General features: G+C 37.8%; 1 protein-coding gene across 6 annotated transcripts; it reads right to left on the bottom strand.

Moving 5' to 3' along the window:
• Positions 1-23,642, bottom strand: LOC133788821 (uncharacterized). 6 transcript variants are annotated; one of them, XR_009873391.1, is made up of 13 exons: positions 23,409-23,637; positions 22,939-23,092; positions 22,763-22,840; positions 22,542-22,657; positions 22,189-22,242; positions 10,369-10,456; positions 10,132-10,224; positions 4,452-4,492; positions 3,900-3,953; positions 3,605-3,768; positions 3,234-3,303; positions 1,830-2,012; positions 1-488 (listed from the first exon to the last, which is right to left on the bottom strand). XR_009873391.1 is itself a non-coding variant. In XM_062226431.1 (12 exons), the coding sequence occupies exons 1-12, from the start codon at positions 23,502-23,504 to the stop codon at positions 1,887-1,889; spliced, it is 1,116 nt and encodes a 371-aa protein (XP_062082415.1). In that variant the 5' UTR covers positions 23,505-23,642; the 3' UTR covers positions 1,549-1,886. The 6 variants fall into 6 exon arrangements, 5 of the variants coding, with proteins under 5 accessions (XP_062082415.1, XP_062082413.1, XP_062082412.1 ...); XM_062226431.1 differs by lacking the exon at positions 1-488 and having other exon boundaries at positions 1,549-2,012; positions 22,775-22,840; positions 22,945-23,092; positions 23,409-23,642; XM_062226429.1 differs by lacking the exon at positions 1-488 and having other exon boundaries at positions 1,549-2,012; positions 22,775-22,840; positions 23,409-23,640.
• Between the last annotated feature and the right edge of the window lie 271 nt (positions 23,643-23,913).

Genomic DNA, 23,913 nt, shown 5'->3' with positions numbered 1-23,913 from the left:
TTAGCATAGAAGAATATTAAGTACATAGTAATCATTTATGCTATGGTGATGAAAGGAGTAAGCTCCTTGAGTCCATCCCCATTTGATATCCACTTCAGATTTTTGTTCATAATTCTTTATAGATATTATCAGACATTTTCTCATAGATTGGAGTGGAGAGAAGATGTCGTCTTCAATGAATTTCCAGAAAAAAGAAGCTAGTTATTCAAGATTTATCAGCATGAATATTAAGCACAAGAGCCAAAGTAGATAATAAACTCTATTAGCCTGAGGACTGACTGCTATGTTGTTTTGCCATCTCACTAAGAGAATATCGGCAGTTCTCAACGTCTATCTAAGGCCACAGATTCAGCAGAAAAGAGATACTTGACTCGAGAAAGAACTGAATCATGAGCATGGTCGTATGGATGATCCTTGGATGGGATCTCAAGTATGGCTGGGATAGGTGTATTGTAGCTGTCCACTAGGAACCTTATCATGTTTGTGACCTGTTTTAAAAAGTAAAAAATTAATCTTTGAGAATCATGAATGTTTTTAATGGATAATAGTTTCTCAAATTTATATAAATATGATATAATAGTCTCAATATTAGTATTACATTTGATCACACATCAGATAAATTAAAAAAGCAATATGGACTTACATATTGGCTAATTAAAATTATGTCAATTTCTATATAAAGATTAAAATTTCTATATAAAGATTAATTATGATAAAAAAAAATAACTAAATTAATCAAAATGACATGTTGGTGACTTGCTATATCAAGTCACCATATTGCCACATCACCATAATTATTAGTACTCATCTATGGGTAGTTACTATTGAGAAGTCTTCCATATATATATATATTATTATATACTTAGTATCTCACGAAAACTATTTTTATAATTAATAATCACATTTTTAAAATAAAATTTTCCTAAGATTGTAAAAATGAAAAAAAAAATGTCTGAAAACATTTTATGTTAATAAATATGTGGTAATTTAGTCTGATGGTTCGTCTTCGGACCAGATTATTTTTCATACAGATATTGTGAAAACTTGCAAATAGTAGCTTTCCGATTTTGTTGGACTTTTAACACGATATAATACCTTAACATAATAGTAGTTTATTATAATTAATAAGGTTAAAGGAGTTCCATTTGTTATAAATGTTATAGCTCCACTACACTTACCACAATAATAAATAAATAAAGGGATATATTGATTAGTGTTTATGATATAGTTATCTTAAATTTTGAATTTAAAATTATTAGAATTTTTTTATAGTATTGGGAATATTTTTATTTTTTCCTTAGCAATCAAATTCTTAAATTTATAAATACTAACTAAACCCGAATTACTGAATTTGCATCAATTTTTAATAATTTTATATCTTGAATTTGTCCAAAATACATAATATAATTTTGGAACTTGTCTTTGATTAGCAAGCATAATTTTTTTAAAAAAAAAAAAAACCATTTATCACTAAAATTTTACAATTTATAAATTAACTACTGATTAATTTAAATCAAATTAAATAACCTAACTACATAAAGAAAGAAATAAAAAAATAAATAACCATTATGCATTTTGGGGGCATTCATGTCAATAACCCTATTGATAAACTGATATATTTTTAACAAAAGATAGCTTATCCAAGTTGATAAATATGGTTTACTTGATCAAATAACCCAAAAGTGAGTCACTTTTCTAATACCCAACCCCCTTGATTTCCTCAACCGCTTATGCAGGGTCTAGTTTCTCAAATACATTAACAGCAATGAGAATGTATTGTGCGGGCACCACTCACTTAAAACTTGACACATTCTGAAGGGAAAATGTACCTGTCGAAAATGGCACCTGGTTTTTCCCCAATGTAGTGGAGTGGAGATATAAGCCTTTCAAGGAAATAAATCCTGAAGATCAAGAATATCAGCAAGGACACCAGTTGCTGTAGTGTCATTCCCAGCTCCAGCACCTTGAATAACCAATGGTTGTTCGAAATAGCAGCGGCTGTATATCTCCAACTGTTTCATAGTTACATGAATGCGCCATAACAGAATTAATCAAGCTTGATGTGCAATCAATGAAAGATAGCATTTCATAGGCAGGTAGAATAATAACAATAAATGTATGCAATGCCAACTAGGTCCTTCACCCTTTGATAGAAAGTTTCAGATAATTTTAGGGACTGTACAATAAGTTACCTGTCAAACTTCTCATTTTACTACATTCAAATGAATCTTTTTGCTGAAAAAAACCTACGTAGGATGGCGATTTTAGCTAATATTTTATTTATATATTTGATATCAACTCCTCCCATTAAACTCTACAATCATTGGGGAGGAAAGAAATCTAGGAAATCGCTAGGTAGGTCTTCATGAGGAATCTAAAACTCCAGTCCACATGAATAATAGAAAGTTATTACTAATCATAGGCCAAATGATGCCAGTCTACACAGACAGAATCAATAACTATTAGCAATGTAGCCTAGCCAAGCTGCAATTATGACTTATCCTTTTGGTGTTAATTTTTTTACTTGAAAGATCAGCTTAATTATATTGTTAAATTTGAAAAATAATAAGGAAATATTTGGCAATTAAAAAAATGGATTACATAACAATTACTAGTACAAAAGTCAACCATCAATCTAAATTCACCTATTCAGGAGTGACAGTGTCATTCATTTAAGTCTTAAGAAGTATTTAGTAAATTTAACAAAATATAAGGTCTGCCAATGTTTTATTTCCCTTTCCTCACCAACCTAAGTTCAATTTTATTGTGCATTTGGTACGAAAAATTGTGTAAACATATCTTCCTAGTCAGGTCATTTGGAACTTTAGGAAAAAAAACTCAGTGATTTTGTTACTAAAATTGTTCCTGTGGAAAATTAGCCTCACATTAATTTTATTGATAGAGAATAAGGCCTTTAAATAGACACTATACACGTATAAACAAATCTGGTATTGAATACCAAATATTCTAGAGTAATTACAATAGGGTAAATCAATTAGTCTAAAGCTAAATAATCTAATTATAGTATCTCTCCAATTATACAGCTTGGTTTCCCTATTGGGAGTAAATGCTCAATATACAATATTTTCTACAGTTCCCTCCATATCCCAGACACCAATAAACTACCAAAACATGAGTCCAGCAAAGAAATGAATCGCTTAGTTCAGGGTGCCCCGCTTTAAAATTCACACTAAAACAATTAAGGAGGTAAAAAAAAAGATATAACAGCATACCACATTGTCACTTCCTTTTAGTCTTCCCAAAGCAGAATCCTTTGGAAGTTCTTGAATGCCAACTTCGCATCTAAAGGGACAAAGAAAGGGAAAAAGTAAAAGGAAAGTACAAAGACATGAAGAAGAGTTGGTCGTTGGTACTTTTTTTTTATAAGAAACATAATATGTTATAGTTAAGAAGATGAGTTGGTATATGTTGAAGGTATCAGTTATCACTTTTAATATTTAAGTCAACAGTACCTGTTTTTCTCCTTTTTAAACCCTCCAAAAAAAAGGACATTGTGATGTTGACTCGGCATGCATTAAGCATAAGTTCTAGATTTTTGAGTAAATTACTAGCCAGTAGTAATTGAATATACAAGCTTGAATACCTTGAGCCCTCAATCACACAGACATAACGCAGCACATTTCCATTCAAGGAAGCCTTGTGTACTCTTTCTTGAATATCTTTATCTAGCAATGAAACCCCACTGCCCAGAAATTCTTCAGCAGACATCACACCAGGTCTCATTTCTTCCGGGTACAAGCTCTCAATCTAGAAGACAAAAAACATCATTTGATTAAATAGCTTATAGCTATATTGGGGCTACATAAAGACAAATAGAAATCTAGCTTTAAATAAGAATAACTCGTTTAAAAAACAAAGTCCAGAGATAAGATTCCAACCTTTATGCTATCCAAGTTCAGGCGCTGGCCAAGAAGTCTAGCAAGTATTAAAGCCTGTTTTAAGAAAGTCTGATAAATTTAGCTTTTCTTATTGAAACCATCTGAAACAATATTTCTCTAATCAACTACAACATTTACCATGCACATAAATCTTATAAGACTGTTAGTTGACCAATTCATAACTTCTGAGTATCTTTGTGGTTGTTGTTCAAATGCTTTGCCGTTTGAAATATGGAACTGGGGCGGTAAAAAGGAAAGGAAAATACCACTCACATTGTCTCACACCCCTTATCCTTTATCAATCTTACACTTTTAGATCGTTTAACCAAAAATGTTTTACCTTAATAATTAACTTGTCAACTGGACGGGAAAGAAAAGGACAAAGGAAAGGAGAAAAAAAGGACTGATTCTAATGAGTAAATCAGTTGAAAGGTTAACTGAGGATTAGGATTTATATCAATTTGATTAGATTGCAGGTACAAGCAAAGGTACTCTAAATAAGTAAATAAACCAATAAACCTTTATAAGATATGAAGTAAAACAAAATCAAACCTTTCTTGCCACATCCATCCCACTAAGGTCATCTCGCGGATCTGAAAGATGACATCAGTTAAAAGATCAAACAATATAGCCTTGATAATAAAATTTTAAGAACCACTTCTTCCCAAAAATGAGTGAGAAACAGAGAAGCTAAATAACCACCTTGATATTATACTGTATAATTTAAAATTGATACTGATAATACACTTGGAGGAGGTCACTCATGGACATGTGACCTTTGTCTCTTTTTCACAAAAAAAAAATGATATTAATAATCATATGTACTCTTAAGTAAAATTTAAATTACAATTCAATGAATGTAATCTTTTTTCCATCTTTGAGGTGAAGAAAGCATGTCTGAGATTCTTTTGCACATAAGGAGACCCCATTGAGAAGAATAATTTGCAAAATATTACAACTTATTGAGTTTACCTTCTTGTTAGAATATATTAGCTGTATTAGTTGTATATTAGTTGTAGAAATTAGAGTTAAGTGTATTTAGTTAGTTTCCTATTTAGTCTCTCTAATTTTGTATATTAATACATACTATTCTATTGAATATATACACAATTCATTCACCATATTTTACATGGTATCAGAGCTGATTTTGGGATTGGGAATTCGAAATTCGAAATTAGGGTTCATTACAAATTTGGGTTTTTCAATTAGGGTTCTTTTTTGGAAACCATCTTTAGAGTGATCATTTGTTCTCACCGCCCACTTTGAAAGATTGCCCAGCCGCCGATCTGCCAAACCCCAAAGTCCGGTCGCCGGATTCCTCGCGCGTGTGGCTCACGCGCCGCTTGTTCCTTCTGCCACCTACCCCACGCGCCGGCGCGTGGAGGCGCGTGTGATGGGGATTTCGACGACGAATCATCTCCGGTTCGTTTCTCGGCTCCTCTTGAGCCTACTCGCATCTGTCTCAGGTTGTAGTTTGGTATTTCTCACTTCTTCGTATCTGGGTGTTCTTTACTTTTTCTTCGTTGTTCGATTCTGTCTTGTCTCTTCCGATATTTGTTTTTGAGGTTATGGCAGAGATGAAATCAGATCCAAAACCACTAGTTATTTCTGATGTGGTTCCCATGATGTCTAAATTCACGGACCATAAATTGATTGGTTCGAATTATTTGGAATGGAGTAAGACGATTCGACTTTATCTAAGGAATATTGACAAAGATGATCACTTGACTGATGATCCTCCCAAAGAAAAAGACAATTCAAGAAAAGTGTGGCTACGTGAGGATACTCACTTGTTTCTTAAAATTCAAAATTCTATTGATAATGAGGTAATTAGTTTAATTAATCATTGTGAATTGGTTAAAGAACTAATGGATTACTTGGAGTTTTTGTATTCTAGAAAAGAAAATCTATTGCGTATGTATGATGTTTGCAAAGCCTTTTATCGCGCAAAGAAACAAAATCAGTCTCTTATGAACTACTTTATGACATTTAAGAGGACATACGAAGAGCTTAATGTGTTGTTGCCATTTAGTCCTGATGTGAAGGTTCAACAGCGCCAGCGAGAGCAGATGGCTATCATGAGCTTTCTAGCAGGACTCTCATCTGACTTTGACTCTGCAAAGTCACAGGTTCTTTCTGGGTATGATGTCTCCTCTTTACAAGATGTCTTTAGCCGTGTTCTTCGTACAGAAACTACTCCATCTGTTTCTCTTAATAGTGCTTTGGTTGGTCATAATAATCATGCACCATGGAGAAACTCTACTCCAAGTGGTTCCAAAGGAGGCAATTCACAAAGGCCTGACAATCGAACACCGGAATCCGGGAGCATTATGTGCAACTATTGTAAGAAACCAGGCCATACCAAGTTCGAGTGTAAGAAGCTACAGTTTAATAATCAGCAAAAACACTATGCTAATGTTGCAAGCACTAGTGATGCATCTGACAAATCGGTCATTATTTCTGCGGTGAATTTGCCAAGTTCTCAAGGTACCAGGAATCACTCAAGTCTTCATCTCCTTCTATCACTGCAATTGATGATTCAGGTAAATCTAATGCATGCCTTCTTTCCACATCTTCGAAATGGGTCATTGATTCTGGTGCCACAGATCACATGACAGGTAATTCCAGTCTCTTTTCCACTCTTCAGTCTTATAGTCCCACTTCTTCTGTTACCTTAGCTGATGGATCACCATCTTCTGTTCTTGGATCTGGCACTGTTACTCCTACACCTTTGCTTACTTTGTCATCAGTCTTACATTTACCTAATTTATCCTTTAATTTGCTTTCTGTTAGTCAACTCACTCGTAATTTGAATTGTTGCATCTCTTTCTTTCCCGATCATTGTTTATTTTAGGATCTTATGACGAAGAAGATTATTGGTAAAGGACATGAATCTGGCGGCCTGTATGTTCTTGATCCACTGTCCTCAACTCCTATTGCTTGTCGGAGTGTCGCTTCCGCTTTGAGGCTCATTGTCGTTTGGGCCATCCATCCCTTCCTATGCTCAAGAAGCTTTGTCCCCAATATAGTAAGGTGTCTTCATTAGATTGTGAGTCATGTCAGTTTGCCAAACATCATCGTGTTAGTTTGAGTCCTCGAGTCAATAAACGTGCTAGTGTTCCTTTTGAGTTAGTTCATTCTGATGTTTGGGGTCCTCCTCCTATTTTGTCTAAACCTGAATTCAGGTATTTTGTTACTTTTGTGGATGATTATTCTCGTGTAACTTAGTTATATTTAATAAAATATCGTTCTGAGTTGTTTTCTATATTTTGTGCTTTTTGTGCTGAGATTCAAAATCAATTTAATGTGTATGTTCGTACTTTGCGAAGTGATAATGCCAAGGAATACACATCTGCTCAATTTCAATTTTATATGATCTTTAATGGCATGCTTCATGAAACTTCTTGCGTTGATATTGCACCCCAAAATGGTGTAGCAGAACGTAAAAACAGACATCTTCTTGAAACTGCACGTGCCCTCTTGTTTCAAATGAAAGTTCCTAAACCTTTTTGGGCCGATGCAGTTTCCACAGCATGCTTTCTTATTAATCGCATGCCAACCTCAGTACTTAATGGTGAGATCCTATTTAAAATTCTTTTTCCTAGTAAGTCATTGTTTCCAGTTGCTCCTCAGGTATTTGGCAGTGTTTGCTTTGCTCGAGATGTCCGTCCACATGTCACCAAATTAGATCCTAAGTCATTAAAGTGTGTATTTCTTGGTTATTCTCGTCTTCATAAAGGGTATAGGTGTTATTGTCATGATCTTAACAAATATCTTGTGTCTATTGATGTTACTTTTGTGGAAAATACACCTTATTTTTCATCTTCACCTACTCCTACTCGCAAGGGGAGGATGATGATTTGTTGGTATATTTTGTCACATCCTCTGCGCCTGATACATGTTCTGACGAGTCTCTTGTTCCTTCACCTACCTCGGTCATAGCTCCCGCAATGCCTACACCTCCACCACCTCCACCACCTCCACCACCTCCTATTATAGTGTACTCCAGGCGCCCACCTCCTCCACATCCCATTTCATGTCCTACACCTGCATCTTCGTCATCAGATTCGGAACTCAACAATGATCTTCCCATTGCACTACGTAAAGGTAAACGTCAATGTACATATCCTATTTCTTCTTTTGTTTATTATAATCATCTGTCCTCTTCTTCTTACTCTTTTATTGCTTCTCTTGATTCTATCACTATTCCTAAAACTGTTCGTAAAGCTATGTCTCATCCTGGTTGGCTTGCTGCAATGATAGAAGAGGCTCGCTGCAATGATAGAAGAGATGAATGCTTTAGTTGTGAATGATACTTGGGACTTGGTTAATTTACCTTTAGGAAAACGGGACATAGGGTGCAAATAGGTGTTTACGGTTAAAGTCAATCCAGATGGAACAATTGCTCGCTTAAAGGCCCGTCTTGTTGCCAAGGGTTATGCTCAAACCTATGGAGTGGACTATTGAGATACTTTTTCTCCTGTTGCTAAACTCACATCTGTTCGACTGTTCATTTCCATGGCAGCTACTCATCATGTGCCTTTGCATCAGCTTGATATTAAAAATGCTTTTCTTCATGGGGATCTTGAGGAAGAAGTGTATATGGAGCAACCTCCTGGGTTTGTTGCTCAGGGGGAGTTAGGGCGAGTTTGTCGTCTTTGCAAATCTTTATATGGGTTGAAACAAAATCCTCGTACTTGGTTTGGTAAATTTAGTCAGGCTGTTGAGAAATTTGGTTTGTTGAAAAGTAAGTCAGATCATTCTGTGTTCTATAAAAGATCAACTGCTGGTATCATTTTGTTAGTTGTGTATGTGGATGACATCGTTATTACTGGAAATGATACTGGAGGCATCTCATCCCTTAAATCTTTCATTCATACCCAGTTTCACACGAGGATTTAGGGGTGCTCAAGTATTTCTTGGGAGTTGAAGTTACTCGGAGTAAACAAGGTATTTTTCTGTCTCAAAGGAAGTATGTACTTGATTTGTTAATTGAGAGAGGAAAATTGGGAGCAAAACCTTGTAGTACTCCAATGAATCTAGATGTGCATCTTACACGTGATGGGGAACCATTTGAAGATCCTGAGAAATATCGCAGATTGGTTGGAAAGTTGAATTATCTAACTGTGACTCGTCCAGATATTGCATTCTCAGTTAGTGTTGTTAGTCAGTTTATGTCTTCTCCAACAATTCATCATTGGGCAGCATTAGAGCAAATTTTGTGTTACTTGAAAGGAGCACCAAAATGAGGTATTGTTTACAAGGATCATGGACACACCCAGATTGAGTATTTCTCTGATGCAGATTGGGCAGGCTCCAAGGTAGATAGATGATCCACTTCAGGTTATTGTGTCTTCATTGGGGGCAATCTAATCTCTTGGAAGAGTAAGAAGCAAAATGTTGTGTCTAGATCGAATGCAGAATCAGAATATAGAGCTATGGCACAGTCTGTGTGTGAGATAGTATGGATTTATCAGCTTTTGACTGAATTCGGGTTTAAGACTTCAGTTCCAGCAAAATTGTGGTGTGATTATTAAGCTGCTCTTCATATTGCTTCAAATCCTGTGTTCCACGAGCGAACTAAGCACATCGAGATTGATTGTCATTTTGTTCGTGAGAAAATTCAACAAGGCCTGATCTCCACAGGATATGTGAAGACTGGAGAACAATTAGGAGATATTTTTACAAAGGCTTTGAATGGAATGCGGGTTGATTATCTTTGTAACAAGCTGGGCATGATTAACATTTATGCTCCAGCTTGAGGGGGAGTGTTAGAATATATTAGCTGTATATTAGTTGTAGAAATTAGAGTTAATTGTATTTAGTTAGTTTCCTATTTAGTCTCTCTAATTTTGTATATAAATACATACTATTCTATTGAATATATACACAATTCATTCACCATATTTTACACTTCTCTTCTTTTTTTTGTCTTCTTTTTTTTTTTTGGTCATCAGAATAAGAAAACTTGGTAATTAAATGATAAATTTGACACCTTGAACTATTTTATTTTCTACTGTCAAAAAATATATAGAAAAAAAAAATCTAACACGTAACAAGTATGAGCTGCAACATGTAAACAATAAACAAAACAATACAACAGTAAGAAGTAACCTTATCCTAAGTTATGAACCAGAAATAATGTATATCAGAAATATTAGGCATCAACTAACAGGAAGGTTGTAGACGCGGAATTAAAACTTTATGCTAAAATGCTGCTAAGGTACAAAACCTGGTTCGGTGTAGCCCAGGCTTTTAGCAGATTTAACAACTTGGCTAAAGGGCTTTCCATCTTCGACTTCGGACATGACATATCCCAGTGTGCCTATGACACGTATGAGACAGTTTTGTTTACTTTCAGGATTCTAAATATAAATGTAAAATTAATGATATGAAGATAAATCAAGAAAATCTCATAAACAATCATCTAACAATGCTAGATTAAAAAATAACTGGAAAGACATAGTACCACTCAAACTCCCAATAATACGGTGCACTGGATCTCCAGATGAAAGTAAGCGATTTAAGGATGCTATGACAGGAAGGCCAGCACCAACCTACCATATTAAAAAATAAATTCATACATGTATCTACTAACTGAAACAAAGAAAAAATAAATAAATAGAAAAATAAGCATTGTATAGCATAACAAACTCATTAAAAGAAAAATATGTGGTATTCAAAGAAGAGGGTGAAAGGTCCTCAAAAAGTCCCAATTTGAAACCCAAAACAAAGTCAGCAAATGTAACGGCCAATGCAACATTCAAAATAAACGATGTTTCTAGGAGAAGTCTTGCACTAAATAGAAAATACGCAAGCATAAATTCTTCTCTTTTGCTACAGTGTTCCTTCGCAAAATATATCAATTTGAAAGTGATTTTAGAAAAAATACTTATTTTTAAACTCTCAGTTCTATAACTGTTTTTACCATGCTCAACACCACACTGATCATTAAAAGGATACTATTTTGCAAAAGAACATTTTCAAAGAGGTTTTCTGCAATTGATTTGACAAAATGTCTAATACTCTTTAAATTCTTAACTTAATCTTCCCTTCACAACTGAGCTCAGAATGTTTGATATTCAGACGAAATACCACTTGATAGCATAATGACTTTTCTGGAATACGTAAAAGCTGAAAGAACTTAAGCCTTAATGAAGATTATGCAATCAAAAAATGAGTGTGACAGTTTCTGTGAGAACTTTAGCTTAATTTCACTTTTATTAGGACATATGCAGGAAAGGAATATCAGGGTTTGTAATAGGCCTCCATTTAAAGTAGCTTTCATGTGAAACTGAGATAACAATATGTTAGGTAGGGCTTGCCAATATAGAGTTACAAACAGAGAAATAAGGAGAAAATGGACAGAAACAATATCAGCCTTTCATTGAATTAACAGGAATTCGAGAGTCTGTATCTCTCCAAATACAATTTGTCTCAAACAATCCACACCTCTCTCTGGCTACTCTCTCTACTACATATTCTCTTACTACTTGGTACACCCCAACTCCCCTGTACCCTCCCCTAGGCTACCCCAGCTCACATAACAACTTTTGTATCTGCTGACTTGGCAGCCACTTCAGCTTCCCCTTTCTTCCTAGCATACACATATGTCAATGGAGGCCTATCAATACCCCCTGCCCAAAGACTCACCTTGTCCTCAAGGTGAAATTGAGGAAACTGTTGCTGTAAGACTGGGAAATCTTCCCATGTTGCTTCAAACTCAGGCAAGTTGACCCATTTGATCAAGGCTTGGGGAGGGGTCTTGTGTGTGCCTGGACGCACATCTAGCACTGCTTCAGGTGTTAAAATCCATTCCAGGTTCGCTGCCAGGTCCGGGGGTAAGTTAGAGGCCCGCTGATGTGGTCCCAAAGCAGCGCGGAGAAGCGACACGTGAAAAACTAGGTGAATGTTAGAAGCTAGAGGCAGTGCTAGGCGATGTGCCGCTGTTCCAACACGTGCCACCACTAGAAAAGGTCCGAAAAAACGTGGAGCCAGCTTCTCATTACGGCGTTTAGCCAACGATCTTTGTCGATAGGGTCGCAACTTCACATAAACTAAGTCTCCCACTGCAAAGTGAACATCCTGTCTCTTCCGATCAGCTTGTACCTTCATCTTTTGTTGGGCTTTGTGTAAATTCAGTTTGAGTAGCTCCAATACATCATCCGGAGCCTTCAAATGCTCCTCAACAGCTGAAACCTTTGTGCTCCCATTTTCAAATCTGAGTAATGGAGGTGGATCTCTGTGATACACAGCCAGAAAAGGAGTCATCCCGGCTGAAGTATGGTACGAAGTATTATACCAAAACTTTGCCCATGGCAGCCATCCTACCCATTGTTTGGGTTGTGTACTAACAAAGCATCTCAAATACGTTTCAAGGCATCTATTGACAACCTCCGTTTGTCCATCAGACTGTGGATGATATGAGGTACTATGCTTGAGTTGGGTTCCTTGTAGGCGAAATAACTCCTTCCAGAAAAGGCTCATAAACACCTTGTCTCGGTCGGACACAATGGACCTCAGTATGCCATGTAATCATACCACTTCTCGCACAAAAACTGTGGCGACGGTTGAGGCTGAAAACGGGTGACGTAGAGGTATAAAGTGGCTGTACTTGGTGAGTCTGTCCACGACAACAAAGATGGTGTTGAATCCATTGGATATCGGTAAGCCCTCAATGAAGTCCATTGAAATATATAAGCAATTAATTAGGAGAAAACTCTCATATATTCAACCTTCCATGAATGAATAAGTTACAGCACTATATACACAGAATTTACAATAGAGAAATTAGGAACTAACTTAGATAAAATAGGAACTAACTAACTAATATCCTACAAAATAGGACCTGACTAAATAGCCTATGAATCAGTCTTTATACGACTAATTCTACTCCCCCTCAAGCTGGATGATATATATCATACGTCCCAAGCTTGTCTATTAATCGTTCAAACATAGGCTTAAAGAGAGCTTTTGTAAGAATATCTGCAGTCTGCTGTGAAGTAGGTATGTAGGAAACCTCAAGAATCCCTTCATCAATCTTTTTCTTTATAAAGTGACGATCAATTTCAACATGCTTTGTCCTATCATGATGGACAGGGTTGTGCGAAATTGAGATTGCAGCCTTGTTGTCACACCAAACAGTTATGGGACCTTGTTTTAGTATGTGTAGTTCTTCAAGAAGATGCTTCAGCCAAAGAGCTTCACATATACCAAGAGCAATGGAACGGAGTTCAGCTTCAGCACTACTCCTTGCTACCACAATCTGCTTCTTACTTCGCCAAGTAACCAGGTTTCCAAAAACATAAGAACAATACCCAGAAGTAGACCTTCGATCATTCGGACAGCCTGCCCAATCAGCATCAACAAATACTTCAATACTCCTTTTAGCATGTTTTCTGAACATTAATCCTCTACCAGGAGTTCCCTTTAGATACTTTAATATCCAGTTCGCAGCATCTAAGTGACATTGGTACGGTGAATGCATGAACTGACTAATACAACTCACAGGAAATGCAATATCTAGCCTAGTGTGTGCAAGATAAATTAATCTCCCAACCAGCCGCTGAAACATACCTCGGTCAACATGTGAATCCTTTGGATTTGCCTCTAGTTTGACATTCGGATCCATAGGGGTATCAACAGGTTTGCATCCCATTAATCCCGTATCCCCTAGCAAGTCTAAAATATATTTTCACTGTGAAACAAATATTCCATCTTGACTTCGAGCAACCTCCATTCCAAGAAAAAATCTTAGTTTCCCAAGATCCTTCATCTCAAAAGCTGCTGCAAGGTGTTTTTTGATCCTGCCTATTTTTTCAAGATTATCACCAGTGATTATAATGTCGTCCACATAACCTATTAGTATCGCAATCTTGTCAGATCCATGTATACTTCTTCTGTCAAATCACCATTCAGAAAGGCATTCTTGACATCTAGTTGAAAAAGAAGCCAATCTAAGTTGGCTGCAAGATAACAACACTCGGATAGTATTGATTTTAGCCACAGGAGCAAAAGTCTTGGTGATCTATGCCATAAGTTTGTGTATACCAACGCGCTTTGTACCTTTCAACTGATCCATCATTCTTGTACTTAATTGTAAAGACCCATTTGCACCCAGCTGGATCTTTCCCTGCTGGTAGGCTGACTATTTCCCATGTACCATTCTTTTCTAAGGCTTTGATCTCTTCAGAGACCGCTGCATGCCACTGTTTGTGTTGAAACGCTTCTTCAATATTTTTTGGTATCTATGTTTCTGAGAGATTAGTTACTAAAGCTTGCAAAGATCTAGATAAGTGAGAATAGCCCAAAAAATCTGATATAGGATGTTTTATAGTACACAAACGAGTACCTTTACGCAGAGCGATTGGCATATCCAATTCAGTGTTATCAGGATCTGAATTCGAGACAGATGATTGGTGTGCTGGAGGTGTCAGATTGGAGATACTTTCTATGTGCTTTCTTCTGCTGTAGTCAAAGGAAAAGGAGAAATTTGTGGTGCCACAGGTGTTGGCAATTGAGAACTTTCCTCAACAGAATTTTGAGATTCATGGGCAGGGGAAAGAACTAATTCAGCTCCCTGATTTGGCTCAACTTGCTGAATTTGTGGAATATTTTGATTCAAATCAGAAAAATCAGAGATATTTTGTGGAATCTGTGGGATATTATTTGAAATATTTGGATTAATTTGATTTGAATTCAAATTAGAAATATTTTCTGGAATATTATGATTATCTTGATTTTGTTCCTGATTTTGGGGCAATAAAGTCTCCCCCTGAACCAAATTAGGAGGTGGATTTGAATTTCAAAAATATTCCCAATTGTGTGGAGCTGAACCAGAGAGGATAAAAAATTCAGGAGATGTTTTCTGAGTAGAAGAAGCTGAATAAAAAAACTGATGTTCAAAAAAGGTGACATCTCTTGAAATAAAATATTTTCTTTGTGCAGGAGAATAGCAACGGTAACCCTTTTGTGTAGAGGAATAACCAACAAAAACACATTTTTGACTTCTAGGATCTAATTTAGACCTAAGATGAGAACGAACATGAACAAGGACACTACAGCCAAAAATACGTAAAGGAAGATCAGAAAAAATATGACTTTTTGGAAAGCATCCATGTAGGACAGAAATTGGAGTTTTAAATTTTAAAACCCGAGATGGCAATCGATTTATTAAATAGCATGCAGTTAAAATTGCATCCCCCCAATAGTGTTTAGGCAAATTACTAGTAAAAAGTAAGGCACGAGCAACCTCTAGTAGATGCTGATTTTTCCTCTCAGAGACACCATTTTGTTGTGGTGTATCAACACAAGAATTTTGGTGAATGAAACCTTTATTTGAACAAAAACCATTAAGAGTGGAATTAAAATATTCAGTTTGAAGAATTTGAATACGAGTGTCAAATTGAGTGAAAATCATGTTATAAAATTGTTCAAATATATGCACAACTTCAAATTTGTCACGTAAAAGAAATATCCAACAAACACGAGAATGATCATTAATAAATGTAATAAACCACCTTTTATTTGAAATAGAAGAAATTTTTGAAGGAACCCATAGGTCACTATGAACAAGAGAAAAAGGTTTCGATGCATGATATGAATGAATTGAAAAAGGAATTCTAGTGTGTTTAGCTAATTGACAGACTTCACACAAAATTATCCGAGGAAAGAAATAATGAAGGAAACTAACGACGCATATAGGAGAAACTAGGATGGCCAAGGCGATGATGAAGCAATTTTATTTGGTGGTGACGCTGGGAAGAGGCAAATTCATGGACAGCTTGATAACAACTAACTACAGAAGGAGCACGTAGAAAGTAGTACAATCTAGCCACTTCAACAGCACGCCCAATCTTCGACGAGTCCTGATCCTGGAAAACACATAATTTTTTGAGAAATTAGCCACACAATTAGAGTCTCGAGTTAATTTGCTAACGGAGAGCAAATTATATGACAACTTAGGAACGAATAGAACATTGTGTAACATGAAATGGGAATTAAAAATGATAGATCTGATTCCTTCGATGGGAGATGTAGATCCATCTGCCAAAGTAACAGTACGAGTACCAAGATATTGTTTATATGAGGAGAAAATATTACGAGAACCCGACATATGCTTAGAAGCTCCTGAATCAACAATCCAAAACTCACCCAATGCATGTGACTCAGTCATAGTGAAAGAGGTAATACCATGAGCCATCAATGATTTAGAAGAGGAGAACAATTGGCCAATCTGGTCAAGTTGGGCTTGAGTGAAGGTCATGGAGGAGGAAGCAACTGCGTCAGATTTGGGGGTCACGACATCAGATTTGGAAGAAGTCGAAGGCTTAGGACCATTATTCTGGCGCTGGTTGCGTGGAACCCAATCAGCAGGCTTACTGTGGAGCTTCCAACAGGATTTTTTGGTATGGTGAGGCCGACTACAGTGTGTACACCAAAGAGGTGGACGGGAACCGTAAGATCGAGCAGCCATGGCAGATGCATTAGAATTAAGGGTCGGAGCGGAACTTGTAGAGGGACAACCAAGCATAATACGGCGGCGTTGCTCTTCACGACGAACCTCTGAAAAAATAGAGTCAAGAGTCGGGAGAGTCTTATGGCTCAGAATACGACTACAGACATCATCAAGAACAGGATTTAGACCAGTCAAAAAATCATAGGTTCGTTCTTTGGCGAGTAATTTCCAATAGATCTCCTAATTTGTAATGTCAGTCCAGATGGGTTGGGTAAAGAGGTCAAGTTCTTGCCAAAGTTTGGTTAAAGAACTGTAATATTGAGTGATTGTACCATCATCTTGACGCAGATTTCGGGAGCGATGTCGTAAATCGAACATTCGCGAAGAGTCCTCCAAATCTGAATATGCTAAAATAACAGCATCCCATATTGCTTTTGCTGTCGGGTAAAGAAGATAAATTTCAGCAACAGAGTTGTCCATTGAGTGTAGAAGCCACGCCATTACTATGGAATTGTTGATGTCCCAAGAAGCAAAAGTTGGATCGGTAGAAGCTGTTTTAGGAATGGAGCCATCAAAATAGCCAAAACGACCCTTTCCTTGAATGATGAGTTGAACTGACCGAGACCATTGAAGGTAATTCCGGCCATTCAATTTGAAGCTTGTGATTTGGAAAGGTAAGGAATTACCATCGATTGGAGTATGGTTGATTAGAGTGAGATTTGTGGAAGTAACGTTGGTGGTTGGAAGGTTGGTGGGAGTGATTGTGGCATTTGATTGATTGGTGTCCAAGGAGACATCAGATCCATCTGTCCCGCTCATTCCAAAATAATTCGAATTTTCTCAACCAAAAAATTGCGTTAAATCTGATACCATATAAGCAATTAATTAGGAGAAAACTCTTATATATTCAACCTTCCATGAATGAATAAGTTACAGCACTATATATACAGAATTTACAATAGAGAAAGTAGGAACTAACTAACTAATATCCTACAAAATAGGACCTGACTAAACAGCCTATGAATCAGTCTTTATACGACTAATTCTACAAAATATCCTCCCAAATTTGTTCTGGAATAGGCAATGGCTGCAGTAATCCAGCTGAGGATTGTGCCAAATATTTACTTTGTTGGCAGGTGGCACACTCCGCGACATACTTTTGGACATCCTTTCTCATACCCGACCAATAGAGATCCCTAGCTAACCTCTGAAAAGTTTTGGAGACCCCAGAATGTCCCCCACTGCTGTTGTTGTGGTATTCTTGGAGTAATATTGGAATGAACGGTGATGATGAGGGAAGGACTAAGCGACCTCTAAACTTCAAACAACCTTGTACTAGTGAATAGCCTCCTGTATCGTTACCATGACCGATTTCTTGGATAACTTTAGCCAATGTTGGGTCTGCCTTTACATGTGCCTGTAAGTCGGGAATGGAGATAAGTGTTGGTACCGATATTGCAGCTAAGGACACCTCTTTATAGACCCTAGAAAGAGCATCAGCAGCTTTGTTTTCCAAGCCCGGCCTATACACAATCTTGAAGTCATAACCTAGCAACTTAGTTAGCCATTTTTTATTTTCCGAAGCTACCAATCATTGTTCTTGCAAGTATTTTTAAACTCCGCTAGTCTGTCCGCACTAAAAATTTGCGACCCACAGATAAGGGCGCCACTTCTGTATTGCCAACACAATTGCCATCAGCTCTCGCTCATAAACAGACTTAGTGCGAGCTCTAGAAAAGAGGACCTGGCTGTAAAAGGCAATGGGTCACTGATTTTGCATAAGGACTGCCCCTAATCCACTGCCCGAGGCATCAGCTTCTAACACGAATTGCTGAGAAAAATCAAGCAACGCTAAAACAGGTACAAAACATATGGCGTCCTTCAATTGAACAAAGGCTTGTTGAGCTTCTTCCGACCACCCAAAGGCATCCTTCTTCAGCTGATCGGTGAGGGGTCGTGCGATCTGCCCATAACCACGCACAAACTTGCGGTAATACCCGGTGAGACCCGAAAATCCTCGCAAGTCACGTAGGGTCTTGGGACGGGGCCATTCGGCCATGGCTGTCAATTTGCTTGGGTCCGCTGCAACTCCCTCTGCTGAAATGATATGACCCAAGTATTCCAATCTGCTTTGGGCAAAGAGACATTTCTTGCGGTTTGCATATAAGTGGTGTTGAGTAGCCGTTTGAGGACCATTCCCAAATGGCGCTCATGATCTTCAAGAGTAGAGCTATACACTAAAATATCATCAAAGAAAACAAAAAAATTTTTTGCAAGAAGTCGCGAAAAACCTCATTCATCAACGCTTGAAATGTGGCGGGGGCGTTGGTCAAGCCAAAAGGCATCACGAGAAACTCATAATGACCTTCATGTGTTCGGAAAACGGTTTTCTCCACATCTTTGGCGCAAACCCGAATCTGGTGACATCTGGATTTCATATCCAATTTAGAGAAGACTTTGGCACCTTGCAACTCATCCAATAGTTCGTCGATGATTGGTATCGGAAATTTATCAACCACTGTGGCTCTGTTAAGAGCTCTGTAATCTACACAAAATCATCAACTGCCATCCTTTTACTTCACTAGGAGAATCGGACTTGAAAAAGGGCTCGTGCTGGGTATGACAATTCCGGTTTGCAACATTTCCGCCATTAATCTCTCAATTTCGTCCTTTTGAGCTTGGGCATACTGGTATGACCTCACGCTTATCGGACCCATACCTTCCTTCAAGGAGATGGCGTGCTCTCTAGCCCGAGGTGATGGCAGCCCTTGTGGCATATCGAACACTACGGCAAACTACTCTAAAATTGTCCTCACATTTGACGGTATCGACCTAATCTTGGGTTCCTCTTCCACTGAAACAACACCAAATTCCACCCAAAAACCTGCACCCTCTTGTTGCACGGTGTGAATCATTGCCTTAAGAGAAATCTGTGACTTACAAAGGATAGGATTCCCTTGGAGTGTAATCCATGAACCACCGACTTCGAACTTCATAACCAAGTTCTCCAGTTTACTTGCATATTCCCTAACGTTTCCAACCATTTAATGCCTAAGATCACATCTGCCCCGCCCAACTCTAACGGTAGGAAATCAGTAACTACCCGAAGAGTGCCCAAGTCCAACTCCACCGAGCTGCAAATACCATCAGTACGCACCTTGCCGCCTGTGCCCAACAATACGCCATAACACGATGTTGCCGTAATCGGAAGGTGGGCTGCCTTAACGATGTCTACTAAAAGAAAATTGTGTGTTTCTCCACTGTTGATGAGCATGGTAACTGGTTGTTGTCCAATTCTGCCTGCCAATTTCATTGTGTTGGCTGAGGTAATGCCAACCAAGGAATTCAGTGACAAAGTGGCTAAGGTCTCCTCACACACTATATCTTCAACCGGTTCCGGGGTTTGAGGTGGGGACTCCATTTGTGGACTGTCTTCTTCCTCATACATAATCAAAAGCATTAGCAATGCCTTCAACTCACATTCGTGCCCTCTATGCCATTTTTTTCACATTTGAAACAAACACCCCTAGCCTTTCGATCTTGATATTCAGTCTCGGTAATCCGCCGCACCTGAGAACCCTTTCCTGTCAGCGCGGTGTTTGTTGTCGCCGGAGCCAGAGCTGAAAAGATGAAGATGCCACACTGTATGTCGACGGCGGTTTGGGTGTCCAGGCTGAGATTGATGACTGTGTTGGGAAAATGGGGCTGAGAGTTGGTTTGATTGAGGCTACCCGATTACTAAGGTTTGGGCCCCCCACTATTTGATGCCCTTCTTCAATCCTTTGGGCCATATCCATGACCTGGGCCAGGCCCACAGGTTTCAAAATATGGATAGCCCCTTTGATTTCTTCTTTGAGCCCCTTTACAAAATTGCCTTCCAAAATGTGCTTTGGGGTATTGGATACCCGAGAAGCCAATGCCTCCCACCTGAGTCTGTACTCCTTCACCGTGGACTCCTGTTGGACCGACAAAAATTCTACCGAGATTGACCCAACTGGTTGAGCCCGAAATCGCGATAGGAGCAAAGCTTTGAGAGTCACCCATGATGTTATTCTTCTCTTCTGATTTTCCCATTGTAACCATGTCAAAGCATCCCCTTCCAAGCCGATGATAGCTGTCTCAAGCATATGTGCTTCAGTCATTCTGGACAATAAAAAATACCTCTCGGCTCTGTATATCCAGCCTTCAGGATTCTCCCCAGAAAATAGGGGTAATTCCATCCGCGGGGGACAGTAGTCGCGTCCAAACAACGAACTCGAAAAAACTGGGTCGACCTGTGTCGACGGAGGGACTGGTGCAGATCGAACGTCCTGCAAATCCACCGGTTGGCCTCCCATCACCGTTTCCCCATCAATGGCCCTGCAGGCTTGGTCGACGCTCACAGCTAAGGAATCGCCTACATCCCTTGGAGTCGATTGATACATCTGGGCAACGATCAACTGTAGAGCCTTCTCCATGGCAGGCATGTGAGCCATCCCTTCCTTCAGTGAACCCAAATCCCCCTTCATAGCTGCCATTTCCGACTGAACCTCCTGCTGGAGTTCTGAAAATTTTCCTTCCAAAACCTCCACTACTGCTTCGAATTTTCTTGCTATAGAGGATCGTGAGTCTTTGATACCAATTGATAGGTAGGGCTTGCCAATATAGAGTTACAAACAGAGAAATAAGGAGAAAATGGACAGAAACAATATCAACCTTTCATTGAATTAACAGGAATTCGAGAGTCTGTATCTCTCCAAATACAATTTGTCTCAAACAATCCACACCTCTCTCTGGCTACTCTCTCTACTACATATTCTCTTACTACTTGGTACACCCCAACTCCCCTGTACCCTCCCCTAGGCTACCCCAGCTCACATAACAACTTTTGTATCTGCTGACTTGGCAGCCACTTCACCTTTCCCTTTCTTCCTAGCATACACATATGCCAATGGAGGCCTATCACAATAACAAGCTAATAACATATACTTGGCATAGATATAGTGTAGCTAGTTCGAATGCTGAAAACTTGAGTTCTAAAAATTTCCCAAGATATATCCCATCTACCTCTTCTTTTTCTCTCATTTCTCCTCCTAATTTTCTATCTCTATATTCTATTTCACATAATTATCCTAGATTCCTACTTTGAAACCTTAGCATAGTTTAACTGAATACTGTATTCATATTTCAAAAATAAAGTTTAAAAGTTGAAACGAAATTATCAATTCAGTTCTCTCTTTCTTATCAGTAATTATTTCATTAATAAAAATATAATATACAATGTCTTCTCAAGCCCACATCTGATTTCTGTGTTGTCTATTCTAAACACCATCAGATCAGAAAAGAAAAAGAAAAAAACATATAAGTTGTTATATCTACAGCTACTGAGAGAAAATCCTACAATCATTAAGAATTAAATCTCTCTTCTCCATTACTTAGTCATTTACAAAACTTAAAACTTCATAACTCCAAAAAAGTTGAACTAACCAGTAAGCCAATACTCTAACCAAGCAGCCTAAAGCTTAGTTGTCAGAAGTTTGTGAGTACTACGGTAGAAATAAGACGTTATGGTTCTCCAACAGATTGTGCCCTTAAATGAAGGGTTGCAGGCATTACATCTTCTAGTAATATCATCTTAGTAATTACCGAATAAAAAACACTAATTTTATTTCTAATGATTTCGCCCCTAACTATATACTCGCCATGTGTCAGAGCAAAAGAAAAAATCTCTACTGTTGGGAAAAAAAAAAGTTCCTAATTCATTGAAAAACATCAAACAATCTCATACAAATAAAAGTCAAAGAATATATCTGTTTCTCCTGTCTTTTATTATTTTTTTACAATGTCACTTACAGTTGACTCGTGCCGAATGAACCTAGGGTGTGAAACAAGCTTGTCGTAATCCTCCTGTAGACCAGAGAAAGAAAGTTATTTGAGACATTTCATTTCATACGTTAGTCTTACAGGACAGATAAGAATACTAAAGTTCGATGACAAAAACTTCCTGCAAATAATAAAAAAGGAAGAGCCTCTGCTCGATGACACAATTACATTTCAACTTCTTTCTCGATCTGCTGTGTTAAATCTGATTGGTATATTAAGAGACCATGTGACAGTGAGTACATATATATGTTTCTTGCATCACATTCAGTAACAATAATTTCATCCTTTTACCAATAGCATAACAGCCTAAATCAGTTTACTACCATTTTAGAAGTAAGAGGCTTCTTATTTGCCAAGACAGCACAACATCCTATATCTACCACTCGATTTAGCACGCCAATAGTCTCCGAACTGGCAGAGCAATCAACAAGAGCCAAACCTATAGCAAGAAATAACAAAAAAATGTCAACATTCGAAATGATAACAAGAAAGACTGAACCATGGTAGTCTGAAAATATGATATATCACAACATAGATACCAGACCTGTTGATTTACCCAATAGAGCGGCAATGTCAATTATTTTCTTGGTCAATTCAGAATTCGAATATACCTGGCATTCACCTTTGTTGACGAAGTAATCAACATCAGTATACAAAAAAGAGCATAAAAATTGCTACTTAACCCCATCAAAATAATAATAATTAATACAAGAAAACTACCAGAACCATTTAGAGTCAACAGAGAAGAAGAAGAATCCAACTTGACCCGGCAAACCTCCAGCAATAGATTATCACTTAACTCCATGCTGTAAACATCAGGAGCAGCAACTAAAGATTTACTATCACAAACTCCTACAACTCTCAACCGGATTCCCTGCCACCCACAATGCTTCCCAGTATAAGAAACAGGTAAATAGTTTCACATATAGCTATTGAATGCTTAAAGAAGATGGCATATTACTACGAACCATATTGAACCAGAAGCATAACTAGAGTACAGTACAATAACTGCCCACAAAACAGAAAGCCCACAAATATAAAAGACAAAAGTTTATGAAGATATTCAAGTTTCGGATGTTAGCAAACTCAAACCCCCAAAGTTTATAGTATCAACCAATGTATACGAATATTTATATGGCTAAAACCGAGATAGAATAAATAAAAGAAATGTATATAATGAAGAGGAATACCTGGTTGGCGTGAAGGGATCGGCATGTTACAATGTGTTGGAGAAGTTGGCGCCCAACTCCTCCACAACCCATCAGAACCACAGGGATGTTCTTCATTCTCACTGTCAGTCTTTGCCTGCTCTTACTGGTTCTGATCCTTCTTCTCTCAAGCACTAGCTAGCGCGGAGTCTTGTTTTGAGAGTTTGTCTTACCCTCGCCTTTACCATATGTTAAGTTTTTAAGAAGTGTTTTAATTTTATTTTTTTGACAAAGGTATGGTTTTGATTTAACTAGGAGGGTTAATTAAACCGCCCACACTTCACAAAAATTTGTAGTTGTAGTCGCACACTTTAAGATTTTGAATTTTATAAATGAAGTTAAAATAGCATTGCATCATATATATTGTTGTATATATGAATTTTATAAATGCAGTTCAATAGCATCCCATATATATATAAATATATATTTATAGGATAATACTTATGTGAGGACTTCACTTTTGCCCTCTCATGTGTAGGAGTATTTT

Source organism: Humulus lupulus, chromosome 7 (genome assembly GCF_963169125.1).
Source record: "Humulus lupulus chromosome 7, drHumLupu1.1, whole genome shotgun sequence".
NCBI lineage: Eukaryota > Viridiplantae > Streptophyta > Magnoliopsida > Rosales > Cannabaceae > Humulus > Humulus lupulus.
This window is presented reverse-complemented; position numbering and strand designations above follow the sequence as displayed.

Excerpts from the sequence above, each read along its gene's own strand:
- LOC133788821 (XM_062226427.1), bottom strand. The coding sequence starts at position 23,504 with ATGAAGAACATCCCTGTGGTTCTGATGGGTTGTGGAGGAGTTGGGCGC. Across the intron at positions 4,493-10,131 it reads CCTGGGCTACACCGAACCAG|ATCCGCGAGATGACCTTAGT; the intron begins GTTTTGTACCTT and ends GTCATCTTTCAG. Across the intron at positions 2,013-3,233 it reads TAAAAGGAAGTGACAATGTG|TTGGAGATATACAGCCGCTG; the intron begins GTATGCTGTTAT and ends ACTATGAAACAG.